Genomic DNA, 15,878 nt, shown 5'->3' on the forward strand with positions numbered 1-15,878 from the left:
AGTCGCCACGCTCACGCTTCGGCCTGCCACACACTGCAATTACCAGAGTGCACCGCACGCCCTGAATTTACTAGAGTCTTAACCAGGCTTTGGAAGCTTCTCGTGTTTAACTACTAACGACAGTGGGAGCGCGGTGAGCAAGAGGCCGACTTTGGCCAGTGGCAAGTTCCGCGTTGGCGCGAAGCCGGAGTGACCGGGCCGTGACGTCACGACACGCCCACAGGCCTTCTCCAGGCCGCTCCCCTGGGGCCGGGCTACGCGCTGACGCCACACGCCGGGGCGGGGCCGAGAGTTTGGAGCCCGGAGTGGGGTGTCGGCGCCTCACTCGGGTGGAGCAGAACGGGAGACAGGTAACCTTGCGCGGCAGACGGGCTCGGTCCAGTGTTGGGGAGGCTCGGCGCTTGGCACCCGAGGCTTGCGGCCCAGGGTGAGGCCTACACGCCCTTGCAGCCGGGGCACCTGAGTGACGGGCGTGGAGCCGGACCTAGCCGGGCTGACGGAGGGAGGCGATGGTGGGCGGAGGACGAGGCCTGATGGACGGGCGTCGTAGCCAATGGGGTGGCAGGGTCCGCCTGGCGGGCGGAGATTGGCGGACACGGACGGGCGCCGGGGGTCGCCGGGCCGAGCGCTATTGGCTCGGGCAGCGGAGCTTCGGAGGCGGCGGGCTAGGGTGTAGGTGGCTCGGCGGCCCGGGAGAACCCCAAGGTCGCAGCGCGTCACGTGGCCCGGGCGCTTCCTCCGGCCCGCGCGCGTTCTTTTGTCCTGCGTGCTCTGGCCCCAGCAGGCCGCCGTCCGTGTGCTCGCCGCACCCGGTCACGGCGCTGACCTTGGTGCCTGCGGCTGCCCCACCTGCCGGTATGAGGTAAAACCGGCAGCGGGCCAAGGTGACACCCGTTTCCCTAGAAACGCCATCCACGCACCGCTTTCCTCGCGAGAGTGTGTGACAGATGTGAGCTAATCCGCTGAGTGACTGGGAAGCCTGCTACCGTGCTCTCGCACGAGGCAGCAGAGCATGTCCCTTTTACCCACCGAGCATCGTGCCAGTCGCTGAAATGACAAGTTCGCAAAGAGCGCTCACGTGGCAGACACAAGTGTCCCGACGGGAGCCCCGAGGGTAGGGCGTAGGAGTCGCTCCAGGGAGAGGTGCGGAGACAGGGAATTAAAGGTAATGAGAAGGGACGGGCTCGGTGTTGTGCGCATGCGTAACCCGACTTCCGGACTCGCTCTGCAGGATCAGAAAATGGCGCCGTTGTCATTGGAGGGTGGAGTTTTAGACCCTTGACGTCAAAAGGTCACTCAGGGAACACCTTTACAGGCCCAAGTCGGGTCAGTGGTGTCAACCAGTTTCGACTGAGGCCTCAAAGTACATGAGAACAATTTAGATATGGTGATCGCGAGTCAGAGGTGGTATCTATATATAGCAAAGCCAGTTGGAATGTGCAATTCAGCTTCTTCACCTCTAAGTACAAGCGAGTAACTAAAAACAAAAGTAAACTTCCCCCTATGCCCCCCCAGATTTCCTATGGATTTCATTACCCTTACAGGCCCGAATTGTGTCTGTGCATCCTGTGCTATGACTTTGAGCGGAGGACACTGTTGGAGTTTGCTTGTTTGCCTGGTCTTGTAGTCCTGCCCTTGAGGTGAACCCTGGTAGAGTACTTAAGTAGCTGGCTTTAGGCTGAGTGACCCTGTAATTGTCTTTTCTCTTTTTCTAGTCTTGTCACTTTGCATCACATATATGCAGTTTTCTTTTTTACTTAAAATGTTCACATTTATTTATTTGTGTGTAGGAGAACATGCATCTGTGACAGCACTTGAGTAGGTGTCATAGGACAACTTGTGAGAGTTGGTTTTCTCCTCTCACTATGTGGGTCCTGGGGATTGAACTTATGTGGCCAGATTTGGTGGCTCTGATCTATCTTAGAGGACCCTTTTTTCCCTGATACGTACACATTTAGGTTTGCTTATCTTTTGGTAGATTGACCTTTTCATTATTTTAACTCTCTCAGTCTCTGGTAAGTAATTGCTTTTTCTTTGCTCTCTGCTTTATTAGATAATAATAGGGCCATTCTTAGAAATATGTGGGGTTTTTGAGACAGGGTTTCTCTTTAACCCTGGGTGACCAGGAACTCACTGTAGACCAGGATGACCTCAAACTTACAGAGATCCACCTACTTCTGCTTCCTACGTGATGGGATTAATGGTGCAGCATCACTGCCTGGCACAAAATATGTTTTCAGTTTTACATTCAGTGTTACTATCTTTGAAGTGCTATTCTTGTCATGTATATATTTTGTTTTATTCACCTGCCTATTGGTCTTCTGATATGTTAGGATTTATAGTGATGCTAAACTTGAAGGCTTTCATTTTGCTTATTCTAGTTTCATTTCTCTGCTTTGTACTGACATCCTCTGGGTTACTTTTAACATATATATAGCTAAGGCTCACCTTGAACCCATGGTTACCCTCTTGCCTCAGCCTTCTAAAGTGTTTTCTGCAGTGTTTGACTGCAGTAGAAAAATTGTTTACGTTTTTCATCTTGCTGCTCCTGTCACTATCCTTTGGCTTATGAACATGGCTTTATGTCTTCCCTTGTCTACATCTGTTGCCATTTCTTCTTTTCCTTTCTTTTTTTCTTTTTTTTTTTTTTTTTTTTTTTTTTTGAGACAGGGTTTCTCTGTGTAACAGCCCTGGCTGTCCTGGAACTCACTCTGTAGGCCAGGCTGGCCTTACACTCAGATCCATGTGGCTCTGCCTCCCCACTGTTATAAGATGAACACCACCACTGCCCAGCTATGTGTTGGCATTTCTTAGACCTTCTCTATTACTTAATCTGGAACATGTGCCACAAGGATAGTATTCTGTCAGTGCTCTGTCTGAGTCTCTTTAGGTTGCAAGATTCAAGGTTCAAGTCAGTTTTCCTTTTCTGGCCTCCTTTTTGTGGCTGAGTTTAGCAGGAAACAAATTCTTTATTTGCTTTAATAAAATCTTGACAGATTATTATGCTTTCTATAAAGATTTCATAATTTTCACTCTTTAAGGACACACTGTTTTCTTTGAGATAGGGCCTAACTAAGCCAGACTGGCCTGGAACTCGAGACACATCTCCGTCAACCTCCAGAGTGCTGGGATTACAGGTGTGTGTCATAATGCAACACCTCTTAAAGTGCGTCTGCATTTCTGCACAATCAGCAGTCCTCCTGTTAGACCCCTGCAGTCTTGGGCACCTCTGATGTTGCAGAGCCACAGCTAGAGAAAGCACAGCAGTCTTCAGGTATAGAGACTTGCTCAGTCTGACATTGGAAGTGCTCCTAGATGAAAGCCTGCATGTGGTTAGATGGCCTAAGTAGCTCGTTGTGCTAAATAATGGAGATATTATACTAATGTTTCACAAGTTAGAGTAATTGTCATACCAACGTGGCTGATGTTTACTTAACTTGGCACCTTGAATTTCTGACATCCCTGTCGGCTTCTTATAAGTTGACCCACTTGTAAATTATAATTCTTTAGTCCTAGAAATACTTGAAGTTCAAAAAGAAATGGGAGAGACAAGAGTAATTACTGTCTGTACTCTTGTTTCAAAGATATTGAACAGGTCAGGTCTAGTATGTAATCCTTACATAGCAAGTGGTATCACTGATACCTGTACCACTATCAGTAAAGTGCTTACTGTGCAGGCATGAGGACCTGGGTGTGGCAGATGCTTGTAATCCTAGGGCTGGGAGGCAGAAGTGGGTGGATCCCTGCTGCTTCCTGAGCAGCAACCCTAGCTTATTTGACAAATTTTAGGTGAGTGAGCTTACCTTGTATACAAAAAGGAAGGCAGCACTTGAGGAATGACAGCAGAGATTGACCTTGGACCTTATCATGTATACACATGTTTATAATTAATGTTACATTTAATATATAAGTATATATACCATAATATACTATATATGTATACATATACACACATATCTAATATTTAGATGTTCCTGCCTCAGCCTCCAGAATGTTATGAATACAGGTGGGCATTATTATGCAACATTTTTTTCTTTTATTCATTTATATGATGTGTTTTATGTACATTGGTGTTTTGCCTGTATGTGTCTTGTGAGGATGTAGGATCCTCTGAAACAGGAGTTACAGATAGATGTGGCTTCTGGGAATTGAACCTGGGTCCTCTGGAAGATCTGCCAGTGCTCTTAACTGCTTTCTCCAGCCCCTTTGCAACACCTCTTAAAAGTCTTCTTTATGCCGGGCGTTGGTGGCACATGTCTTTAAACCCAGCAGAGGCAGGTGACTCTCTGTGAGTTCGAGACCAACCTGGTCTACAGAGCTAGTTGCAGGACAGGCTCCCTAACAATACAGAGAAACCCTATCTTGAAAAAAAAGGGGGAGGGGGGAAGCAAAGAAAAATTGCCTTTTTACTTCATCATCACCAATCTGCCTGCTTATTGACACCTGCTTAACTATCTGATTATCACATATGTCTGATATTTAAGTGTGTCTTTCCTAAAGTTATGAATTTAACACTTAAAAATAATTTTTTCCTGGTTCCATTCTTTTCTACTTTTAGGTTGCTGATTACTAATCCAAGGCCTTGCCCATGCTAGACAAGCACTGTACTTTTGAGCTTAGGCCACTGTTTCTTTTGCATCTTGTTTTTTCCAAATACATAGGATTCCTTTCTCTCTTTTAAAATTTTTCTGTGTATGTTTATGCCATGTATATGCCTGTGGAGGCCAGAAGAGGATTCCTTGCATCTGGAGTTATAGGTGGATATAAGCCTCCCTGTGGGTGTTGGAGATCAAACCTGAGGCCTCTGAAGGAGCAGTAAAAACTCTCTTAATCATTGAACCACTTCTCTAGCTCTAGTTTTAGCTCTTATGGTTAAGGCTTTGATCCATTTTGGATTTTGTATCATGTATAAAGGGTTTATCTTTTATTTATTTATTTATTTATTTATTTTTGATTTTTCTTTTAGACCAAGATGGCCTGGAACTCAGTGAGGTCTACCTACTTCTGCCTCCTGAGTACTGAGAATAAAAACTTGTACTGCCACTCCTCACTGATGTGCTCTTTTATTTTTATTTTGTAGACATTTAAAAACTTTATGTTTGGGTATGTTTTGTCTGCACATATATGTGTTCTATGTGCATGCCTAGTGCCATAGAGGTCAGAAGAGGGCTTAAGATCTCCTGGAGCTGGAGTTAGACTGTTGTGTGCTGTCATATCAGTACTGAGAATTAAACCTGAGCCATCTACAAGAACCCCAAGTGAATTGCCAACCCATCTTTTCAGCCCTAATGTGCTGTTCTTAATGCTTTATTTATTTATTTATTTATTTATTTATTTATTTATTTAGAGACAGGATTTCCCTGTATTGCTTTGGAGCCTGTCCTGGAACTAGCCCTTGTAGACCAGGCTGGTCTTGAACTCACAGAGATCTGTCTGCCTCTGCTTCCCAAGTGCTGGGATTAAAGGCCTGTGCCACCACTGCTCGGCTGTTCTTAATGTATTAGGCAGAGCCCCTGAAAGTGTTTCTTAACACTTATGTAAGAAAGAACAGGCTATACTAAGCTAATTGGAATGTAAATCTTAGTATGAATAAAAACAGGTATCCTGGTCATTCCTAGGTAGAGTCAGGACCTGTTATGCCATCTACTGAAGAGCAACTCTTTTTTTGAGGGGGAGTGTTTTTTTGAGGCAGAGTTTCTCTGTATAATAATGCTGGCTGTCTGGAACTTCCTTTGTAGACCATGCTGGCCTCTGCCTCCTGAGTGCTTGGATTAAAGGCATGTGCCACCACCACCTGGTGAAAGTTTTATAAAAAAAAGTTTATTTTTGTTTTATGTGCGTTGGTGTTTTGCCTGTATGTATGTCTGGAAGAGTGTCAGATTCCCTGGACCTGGAGTTACAGGCAGTTGCCATGTGGGTTCTGGGACTTGAACCCAGGTCCTCTAGAAGGACAGTCAGTGCTCTTAACTGCTGAGTCATCTCTCCAGGTCAAAAGGGCAACTTTTTGATGAGTCATTTTGAGGAGGGTTTGAAGCTCTCTAGCTGTTTGTTCTGATGAAGCCAAGCTTCCTTCAGCATTTTAATATTTATGGTGCTTGAGGATAAGCAAAGCCAAATTTCTTTACCTTCCCAGAATACTAAGAGCACAAAGAATGCTGGATTTCTGTATATACTAGAAAAATGCCATTTTGTAATTAATATTAATCTTTAGCCAATCCATGTTGTCTTTTTTGCAGTTATTTTAGACAGTATATAAATGTAGAGATTCCCAAGTCAGATGGTGAAGTCTGCAACTCTGTGCCTACTACCCTGGGCTAACCCAGGCATTGTAGATGTGAGTGTGCAAATGTGACAGTCATGCTCTGTCTTGCTCTTGAGCAAGTTGTAGCTGTTGTGAACACCTTTCAAGATAGAATCCTTTTCCTGAACAGCTGGACAAATTTTGTCTCCTTAATATTTTCTTAAAGCTTCTCTTTCTCTCTTTTTTTAAACAGGTACTTGTGGAAGGCATCAGGACAAAATGTTTCATTTAAGGACTTGTGCTGCTAAGTTGAGGCCATTGACGGCCTCCCAGACTGTTAAGACATTTTCACAAAATAAACCAGCAGCAATTAGGACGTTTCAACAGATTCGGTGCTATTCTGCACCCGTAGCTGCTGAACCATTTCTTAGTGGGACTAGTTCGAACTATGTGGAGGAAATGTACTGTGCTTGGTTGGAGAATCCCAAAAGTGTACATAAGGTAAGACTCACAGAGTAGTTCCTGTGCTGTGTATGTCGGTCAGGTACTCACTGACTGCCAGGTAAGTGAATATCCAGAAGAGACAGTGGGCAGGCAGGCAACTGGAACCCAGCACCATCTGCCAGGTCAACTGCATCAGACTCAGCGTGGCCTCAGTGGAAAACAGTCTTCTTGAGTGATTGCCAGCAATAAGCTTAACATTGAGCACACAAGGAAGCAAGTGTAGTCCTTCAAGAATATGAGGAGATACAAGTGTGGCTCTGCGAATATATGAGGAAGCACAAGACTGGCTTTCCGGGATCTCCAAAAGGCTGCTTTAGGATGAAGCCTCTGAAGAACACTGTGAGAAAGAATGGGACCTCGAGATGCTCTTCAGTCCTGAGAGAACATGTGTATTTGTGACATTTTAAATTCATCACGTGTAATTTTCTATATAAAGAGTGGTTTAGATCTCTGTTTCTATTTTCCTCCTTTGATTTCTCTGTGTCATCTACATGGATATTTTCTTCTTAGACCCTTTTCACTGTTTGCCAGAACCCTTTTTGAGTATGACTTGTTTAGACAATATGGAGATGTGCTGTGCTTTATTGGACAATCCCAAAACTATCAGTATATCCACCTCCCCCCGACTAACCCAGGCTTCTTAGTACTGTCAGAATCAGTTTGTTCTGTTTGTGGCCAATGACTGTTTATAGATTTCTATGGTCATTTCTTAGTTTTTGGATAAGGGAGCCAGCCTGATGCAGTAGTTGCAGTGTGGTGCGATGGTAAAGCCTATATATTCCACAGCTTCTCATCTGTAAGTTTTTGTGGAAATGGAAGGAAATGGCATAGGCATGGTGTTTATCATGGAGGCCATGCTGAGCCAAGATGTTTACCTTTATTATGGATTGGGCCTGTTTGTACTATTGAGTCACAAAGTCACCTCACCAGAAGGCATCCTGTGCTCAATGACCTGTGGCTGTTTTTCGTTTGTTTTATTTTAACTTTGGGGCTTTATTGTACAGGAGGGAGGACCACACTTTTGTGTGCTCACCCCCAAAACTAACTTTTTTTTTTTGAGACCCTTGATGAATATCATGAGCAAGCCAAATAGCAAACAGCCCATCCCCCACCCGATGCCACCCACACACCCTCTCTTTTGTACACACCTCATCTTCACTCTCTTCTTTCATTTTTTCTGTGTTGATAGTGGTGGTTCCCCTGGTGGGCCTGAATCAGCAGACTCACTTAACCTGGGCCCTACCCAAGCCTACTGCTTCTGATTCTGCCACCTGTGTTCTTGGATGCCTTGCAGATGACTCATGTACATGTGGCATTTGAGCATACTAACATAGCCTTTTTTTTTTTAAGGAAAAAAATAAGTAACTTTGAAGAGACTGGCAGCTTTGCTGGTAGCAAACCTGATTGGAACCATATTTAAGGATGCTTCATTTACTGTATGAATTAAGGACAAGGTTTCTCTGGCCTCAAACTCACAGAGCTTCGTCTGCTTTTGCCTCCTGAGTGCTGGGATTCAAGGCATGCCCATGCCCAGCTTCACCTCCAACTTTTAAGTTATTATCCCGGCATCCTTCTTCATTCACAAAGTTTACCTCTGCACTGCTAATAACAATCATAATGGGGTTTATTGCTAAGCAAATTTTATTTTTCCCTTTTTAAATGTCCTTGCTACTTACCTTCACTGTCTTGGTGACTTCTTTTTCTTTCCATTGTGGTCTTGACTCCTTTGTTCATATTATTGCTCCTCCCTCGCTTGTATTCCTGGAGCTTAGCCCATTGGTTAGTTGTGGATTTCTGCGTCTGCTTCCATCTATTTCTGGAAGAAGGTTCTACCTTCTCTGGGGTTGTGGATTTTAGGCTGGGTATCTTTTGCTTTATGTCTGGTGTCCACTTATGAGTGAGTACATACTATATTTGTCTTTCTGGTTTTGGGTTACCTCACTTAGGATGTTTTTTTCTAGTTTTGTTCATTTGCCTTCGAATTTTAGGATGCCAGACTTCTTTTTCTTAATACAATGTTTTGATTGTTGTTTAGATTTTTTTGACCTTCCTTGGCACCTTGAGTTACTCTGGGCTTAGAGGTTCACTCCAGCAGCTCTGGGTCTCAAACACCAATCATTTGAATCACCAGAGACTCCTTTCTCTTCCCGAACCTGTGTCAAGATTTCCATATCCTTCTCCATCGTTTTCTTCTCTGATGCATGAGGCTAAGAGATCTAACTCTGCCCTCTGAATCCCAAGCATGTTCTTTTCTCGCCCAATTTACACCTAGATACTGACTTCTTGGCTTCATCATCTGAATGCTGCATATTATTAAATTTTATCTTTTAAGTGTTGGTGACACTGAGAGTGAATTTGTTCCTTTGAAGGTTGAACCACCAGGCTGTTATTTGACAGTAAGGTTCCTTGCTCAATACTTACCCATTGCCATGGCAACCTGGGAGTTCTGTTACTCCTGGTGAGGTGTGGTTTCTTGTCAGAAATCTCTAGTGAATGTCTAGTATATAAGCACAATGCCTAGAAATAAGTATTTTCTGAAAATTGCCCATAGTTTGAATTATATTAGACACTGCAGATTTCTGGTAATAGTAATGTGAACTGTGTTTGGAGTAACACAGCCCAGATGTATCAGAGTCAGAAGTTCATCTTATGTTAGAACTTAAGTTGTGTTTTGATCTATACAGCAGCTTCTAAATAACAGCCCCTTGAATATGAATGGTGAAGAGTGCCTGCACTCAGGGCTGAGTGGTCTGTGGGTGAAAAACAGTGTTGCCACCAGACCAGTCCTGGGCTGTGGCATAGCTGTTTGTATACAGTCCCTCCATTCATCCCTTGTTCCTCTCTCCTCTCTTCCTTATTCCCTCCTTTTTCTCTTCCTTTTTTCATTTCTCTTTCCTTTTTCCTTCCTTTCATTTCTACTCCTTTTCCCTTTTTTTTTTTTTTTTTTTCTTTTTCGGTCTCCTTTTGTCTGAAGATAAAAATCTACCATCTGCAAACAGAGGTGGCACTTTTGCTCCCTGGCCACCCAGTCCCGAAATAATCACACAAAAGCTTAATATTGATACTGTTCAGGCTTATTGTTGACTAGCTCCTACTTTTTAAATTAACCCCTTTCTATGAATTTATGTATTGCCATGTAGCTCATGGCTTTATCTGTGGTATAGTACATCTTGCTGCTCCTGGGGCTGGCTGCATCTTCCTTGAGTCCACCCTCTCTCCCCGTTTTCTGTTTGGCTTTCTTGCTTAACTATATTCACCCTTGCTATAGGCCAAAGCAGCTTTTATCATCAACTAGTGAAATGTATATTCATAGCTTACAGAAGGATTATCCCACAGCATTTCCCCCTTTCTGTCTAATCAAAAAGGAAGGTTTTAGAGCCAGGCAGTGGTAGCACACGCCTTTGATACTATCACTCAGGAGTCAGAGGCAGGCAGATCTCTGTGAGTCTGGTCTACAGAGCAAGTTCCAGGACAGGCTCCAAAACAATACAGAGAAACCCTGTCTCTGTCTCAAAACCAGAAAAAAAGCAAAAAGGTTTTTAACTTTAACATAGTAAAATAAATAATATTGACAATAAAATAGTCAAGTAAGAATTACAGTTACAATACCTAGTCTGTTTGTATTTGATAAAATTAAAGGAAATATTTAATCTATCTTGCTGAATTTAAAGTTTTATATCTAATTTACTTTTGTTTTTCATAGATAGCTAACATTTTGGCAAAAAAACAAAAACAAACCACTACATGTGTGATTTTATTTTTGTGTTTAAAGCAGCCAAGGTCTGGCCATGTATTTCAGGCTAACCTGAAATGTGTTAGGTTGTCCATGTCCAGGGTGCCTTTTCCAGAGGTCCTGAGTTCAGTTCCCAGCAACCACATGATGGTTTATAACCATATGTAATGAGATTTGGTGTCCTCTTCTGGCTTGCAGGCATACATGCAGATAGAACACTATATACATAATAAATACATCTTTAAGTAAATAAATAAATAAATACAAAAATAAGGAGGTGGAGAGATGGCTCAGCAGTTTAAGAGGATTTGTTGCTCATGCAGAGGACCTGGGTTCAGTTTCTAGCAACCATGTGATGGCTCACAACCATCTGTAATTCCAGTTCCAAGGGACCTGACAGAAAAATAAAATAAAGCATTCCTTTTTTTAAAAAAATATTTATCTCTGGTAACAGAAAGTTTTATTTTTTTTTCTTTTGCTTGTTTTAATTGCTCTATTTATTGCTGTTTCAGAACATACAGTTTAGATAGAAATAATAAAATTAGAAATGCTATGAGATTTGAGCATCTTTATTAGAAATGTCTGAGGTCAGTTTCTGTAATTATTTTCAGAGGGGTCATGGGGGCTACTGGTGCCAGATGCTCATATTCAATACTTAACTGTAGTATGTGTCACTCCACTCCTATATTATTAATTAATTAATTAATTTATTTATTTATTTATTTTGAGGCAGGGTCTCCCTATGTAGCCCAAGCTGGTTTTGAAATCATAGCCCAGGCTGGCCTTCAGCTCATTATCCACCTGCCTCTACCTCATAAGGAGATGTTTTCATAACCACACTGAATACAATTGACAGTGTAATTCTCTAATAAATTTGCATCTTTGATTTATATTTAAATCTTTGCAAATATCATAAAATTGTCCTTTTACATTTAGTTTTATGCTTTAAGGAGTTATTTTTTATTTGCATTATGAGTAAGGATGTGTGTGTAGATTAGTGTATATGGGAAGGCTAGAGGCATCAGATCCCCTGGACTAGGAATTACAGATAATCATGACATAGATTCTGGGTACTGAATTGGGATCTTTTATATCAGAGTTTGTCTATGTAGCCCTGGCTGTCCAGGAACTTGATCTTTAGACCAGTCTGGGCTCGAACTCACAGAGGTACACTACCGCTACCCAGCTCTGAATTGGGATCTTCTAGAAGAGTAGCAAGTGCTGATAACCATTGAGCCATCTCTCTAGCCCCTGGTGTTTTGCTTTATAGGTAAGCACACATAAACTACATAAACATATATTTTTACTTTTGGTGCTCAGAATCCAACAAGGGTACTCTGTTTTTTAAGAGGAGTTGTGTTGTGTTTCCCAGACCCTGGGCTTGGTCTCTGAATTTCTGGGCTCAAGCAGTCCTGCTGCAGCCTCTCAAGTAATAGGGTAGTGTGGGCCAGAGGTCAATGTTGGTGTCTTCCTCTATTGCTGTCCATTTCATGTTTTAAAACAGGGTCTCAAACTAAATTTAAAGCTTACTGATAGTATTGACTAGCTGGCTAGTGAACTCTGGGTATCTGCCTGTCTCAACCCCATTCCCTCCCAGTTCAGAGATTATAAGCATGTGCCATCATCACACCCAGCTTGTAAATGGGTGCTAGGGATCTGAACTTAGGACTTCATGTTTGCCTGGCAAGCATTTGAAGTCATCTCTTCAACCCCTAAAGATTTATTTTATTTATGATTTATTTTTATTTACAAGGTGCTGGGAATTTACTAAGTATGTATTCTACTCTTTATTTTGTGGCATGAAAGATAATCTTGTACCTTATGCGTGTAGTCAAGCACTGTACCATTGAGCTCTATCCCTAGCTCCCCAGTCCCAGTTTATTTTTTTTAAGTATATTACTTTTGTATGTCTGTATATGTTCACATATACATGTGGGTATACATGTAGAAGTCAGAGGTCAGCCCAGGTGTTGTCCTCGGAAGCCATCTACTTTGTGTTTTGAGATAAGAGTTTCTTACTGTCCTGGAGCTCATTGAGTAGACCAGTGGGCACCAGATAGTCTCCTGTCTCTACCTCCCCAATGCTGGAACTAACTGTAGGGGTGCCACTGTGCCTGATTTTTGTTTGTTTTGGTCTGGTTTTTTATTTTGTATGGGATATAGGAATCAAATTCAGGTCCTCATGCTTGCATGGTAACCACATTACTGACTGAGCCGTCTTCTCAGCCATATTTTCATCTTACTTTTAGTTGGTTATAAATTATTATGAAAATAATACATAGTCAACTTAAGTAGCATTTTAATAATCGAGACTTTAAAGTTGCATCTCAGAGATCTTCAACTTCATCTGTCAGGAGTGGTTTCAGCAATTGTGTTAAACTAGCTATACCATTTCCAACTTGAGCACAACATTGTACTTCTAATGGGTTTGCACTTGTTCCTGAAAGAAGGGGGAATTAGAAAGCAGTCTCATGTGTCAGTTTGCAGATCATGGCAGCTTTGTTGCTGTGAGAACTGTGTGCTGAATGGTTTCTGTGTACTAGTAATATATGTAAGTTGACTCAGCTAACTTTGGAGAGAACCCTTGAACTTCTGAAAGGAAGTATAGGTAGTTCTGAGCTTTGAGAGACGATGGGCAGGGTGGAAGTGGGGGACTTAGCAAGGGCGTATAACTTTAGCAAGTGATGGTTGGGGAGCAAGGTCAGGATTCATATTGAGGTTCTAAAGGAATCTAGAAGAAGCTTTTGTTAAATTTTAAGTGGAAGTTTTTATTAGCCATGTGGGCACCATATGTAAGGAGTAAGGTTTTTCCTTCCACCGCTGGTCTTGTCCCGCCGCTGTGCCAGCCCCAATTAACACACAGAGACTCTGTATTTGATATAATGCTGTTGGCCCGGTACTAGTTTCTTATCAGCTAGCTCTGTCTTAAGTATTAACCCATTTCTGTTAATCTATGTATTTCCACGTGCTTTCATCTTACCAGGGAATGGGGCCTGCGTCTGGTCTCCCCAGCCTCTTCATGTTGACTCCCCCTTACTCCTTCCTCTTTCCTCCTTGTTGCCTATCTTGCTTTCCTATTGGCCAACATTCATTCATTATTCATTAACCAGTATGAGAAAAACATATTTACAGAATGACATCTCCCATCCGTTAAGTCAAAAGGTGTTGGTTTATTTTATATCTTGTTAGGTGCAACACATGTGTGAACCCTCCTCAGTAGGCTGGCCGGGATGGCCTTGAGAACTACCTCAGGAAGGGAGAAACTGCTTTGACAATTACTGCATCTTTCATGGATTTTTGTTGTTGTTGTCTTGTACCAAAAACAAAAAATCAGAATCAAAGGGAGAAACCAAAATAAATCTTAAGGGAAATGGTGAAAAGGATTGAGATGCTTAAGGTCAGTCTATCCATGAGCAACCAGAATGTCCCCCTCTCCTGTGTGTGGGGGGGAAATCTTAAAGAGCTGAGCTTGTAAGTCCAAAAAGTAGCTGGTTTTGTCTACATTGCATGAGTCCTAGAAGTTATCACATTGTAGAGACAGCTTGTTCAATTTTGAGGCTTCCTATACTCTGACTTCCTCCTTGCATTCAAGGCTATCTTAAAGGTCTTAGGCCCTGGAACTCTTGCTTAACTCTGTTATATTGTGAGCTGAGGAGATGGTGACTTGAAGCCTCAGCATTCTACAAGAAATCTTTGAGCAGCTAGCCTAGGACCCCCCTCTCAAAAGCCCCAGGCAGTACTGTGGAGGACAAAATCAGTTGGTACTTATGCAAATGGGCCCCAGCCAGATTAACACAGATGACCCCAGATAACCATTTTTTGACTGGTCTCTCGTGAGCTGTGTCACGTGCAGATCTGGGCAGAGATAAGTTCTCTAATTTCCTACAGAATGTCCTGAGTTTGCTTAAGAGTCACAGGGTATGTTGCTGTAATACTTTCTTTCCATGGGAAAAGCTTAGTTCCCTAGAGCATTGGTATAACAAACCATTCCTAAACTTAATCTTAAAGAGGTAAGTAACAGTATGATGTTTCTCTTGATTCAATTGGATGAGGCTCCTGGTTTCCAGTAGTGACCCCATGCAGCCAAGATTACTCTAGGCAGGGTCTATGAAGGCCTCAGTCATAGCTGACAATAGTTACTGACCAGCCTCTCTTGTTATGCAGTCTTAGTTTTAGGGAAGTTCCAGTGATGGAGAGTGGCTGCAGAGTTCCTGAGATCTGGGCTCAGGCCTCCTGCTGCTGCTCATTATATTGGTAAGAGAGGGTGAGGTCTGCCTACAAGGGTTGAAGAAAGACTGTCTATCCTGAGAGATGAAGAGGCAGGGCATGTGTGTGAATGGACGAACATGTGTGACTGACTGGCTAGCCTCCAGCCTGTTTAACTGTGATCCAATAGTGTGGCCACCTGTAGTTTAGTGCAACATGCCTTTTACTTATATACTCCATACGTCAGAGCTAAGGGAGCTTTTCTTTGTTAGTCTTAGGTATCCATCGAAATTTGATACACATACTTAGACCGAGAGTTTATAAACGTCTGTCACCTATACTGTACTATAAAAACAACAGCATTGTAATGGAGCATGCAATTATTGGTGACATCTGATAGTGATTATCCTAGTTTTTGTTAGTTTCTTTTTATTTCTTTACATGCTAGGTAACAATTTGTTACTATCATTTCTAGGCTGTCAGCTTCAAGAGTAGTGGAATTACAGGCATGCTCCCATCAGGTCTCTAGTTTTACTAGCTTGTAATGTGTTTGTAGTATCAGCAAGAGTGGGTGACAGTGTTCCTGAGGTTTTGTCTCAGATGGGGTAGTGCTGGGCAGTGGTTCTGTCTTGCTGGAAAAGAGACTTCCTGCCTAGGAATTGCCTGAGTGAATAGAAGTGTCTAAAGTTCAGCTCTCCCTCTTGAATCTCTCTTGGTTTTTCGAGACAGGGCTTCTGTTTGTAACAGCCCTGGCTATCCCGGAACTCACTCTGCAGACCAGGTTGGCTTCAAACTCCACTTGTCTCTACCTCCTGGGTGCTGGAATTACCCTCTTGAGTTCTTTTGATGATTGTAGCCTTTACTCTGGCTACCCTCGAATTGGGTCTGAGACCTGTTCACACAGGTAGTCACACATTCACATTTGAAATTATTCCCAAGGTGTTTCTGGAAGGACTCAGAGCCTGAGAGTCAGAACAGATTCAAATGTTTTGAGGAGGAGGGTAGCTAGCATGCCGCCAGGCTTGTCCCTCAAAGTTACACTCGCCATCCTGTGGGTAGGTGATCATAGGGCACTGTGTGAACAGAGCTTAAAGGAAACCCTTACTGTTGGCTTTCACTCATTTCCCTGTAGCTCATATTGATAACAGTAAGTATAATTAGCATTTGAACTTAATAATTGAGGGCATATATTTG

At 42.8% G+C, this 15,878-nt stretch overlaps 1 protein-coding gene across 1 annotated transcript in view; it reads left to right on the plus strand.

The window, feature by feature from the left end:
• Positions 1-202: 202 nt before the first annotated feature.
• Positions 203-15,878, plus strand: part of Ogdh (oxoglutarate dehydrogenase) — a 69,480-nt gene continuing 53,804 nt past the window's right edge. The window contains exons 1-2 of the mRNA XM_051200549.1: positions 203-350; positions 6,495-6,742. Of these exons, the coding sequence (XP_051056506.1) occupies positions 6,521-6,742 (222 nt within the window). The 5' untranslated portion in view covers positions 203-350; positions 6,495-6,520. The remainder of the gene's footprint in view (positions 351-6,494; positions 6,743-15,878) is intronic.

Source organism: Phodopus roborovskii, unplaced genomic scaffold (assembly GCF_943737965.1).
Source record: "Phodopus roborovskii unplaced genomic scaffold, PHOROB, whole genome shotgun sequence".
Taxonomy (NCBI): domain Eukaryota; kingdom Metazoa; phylum Chordata; class Mammalia; order Rodentia; family Cricetidae; genus Phodopus; species Phodopus roborovskii.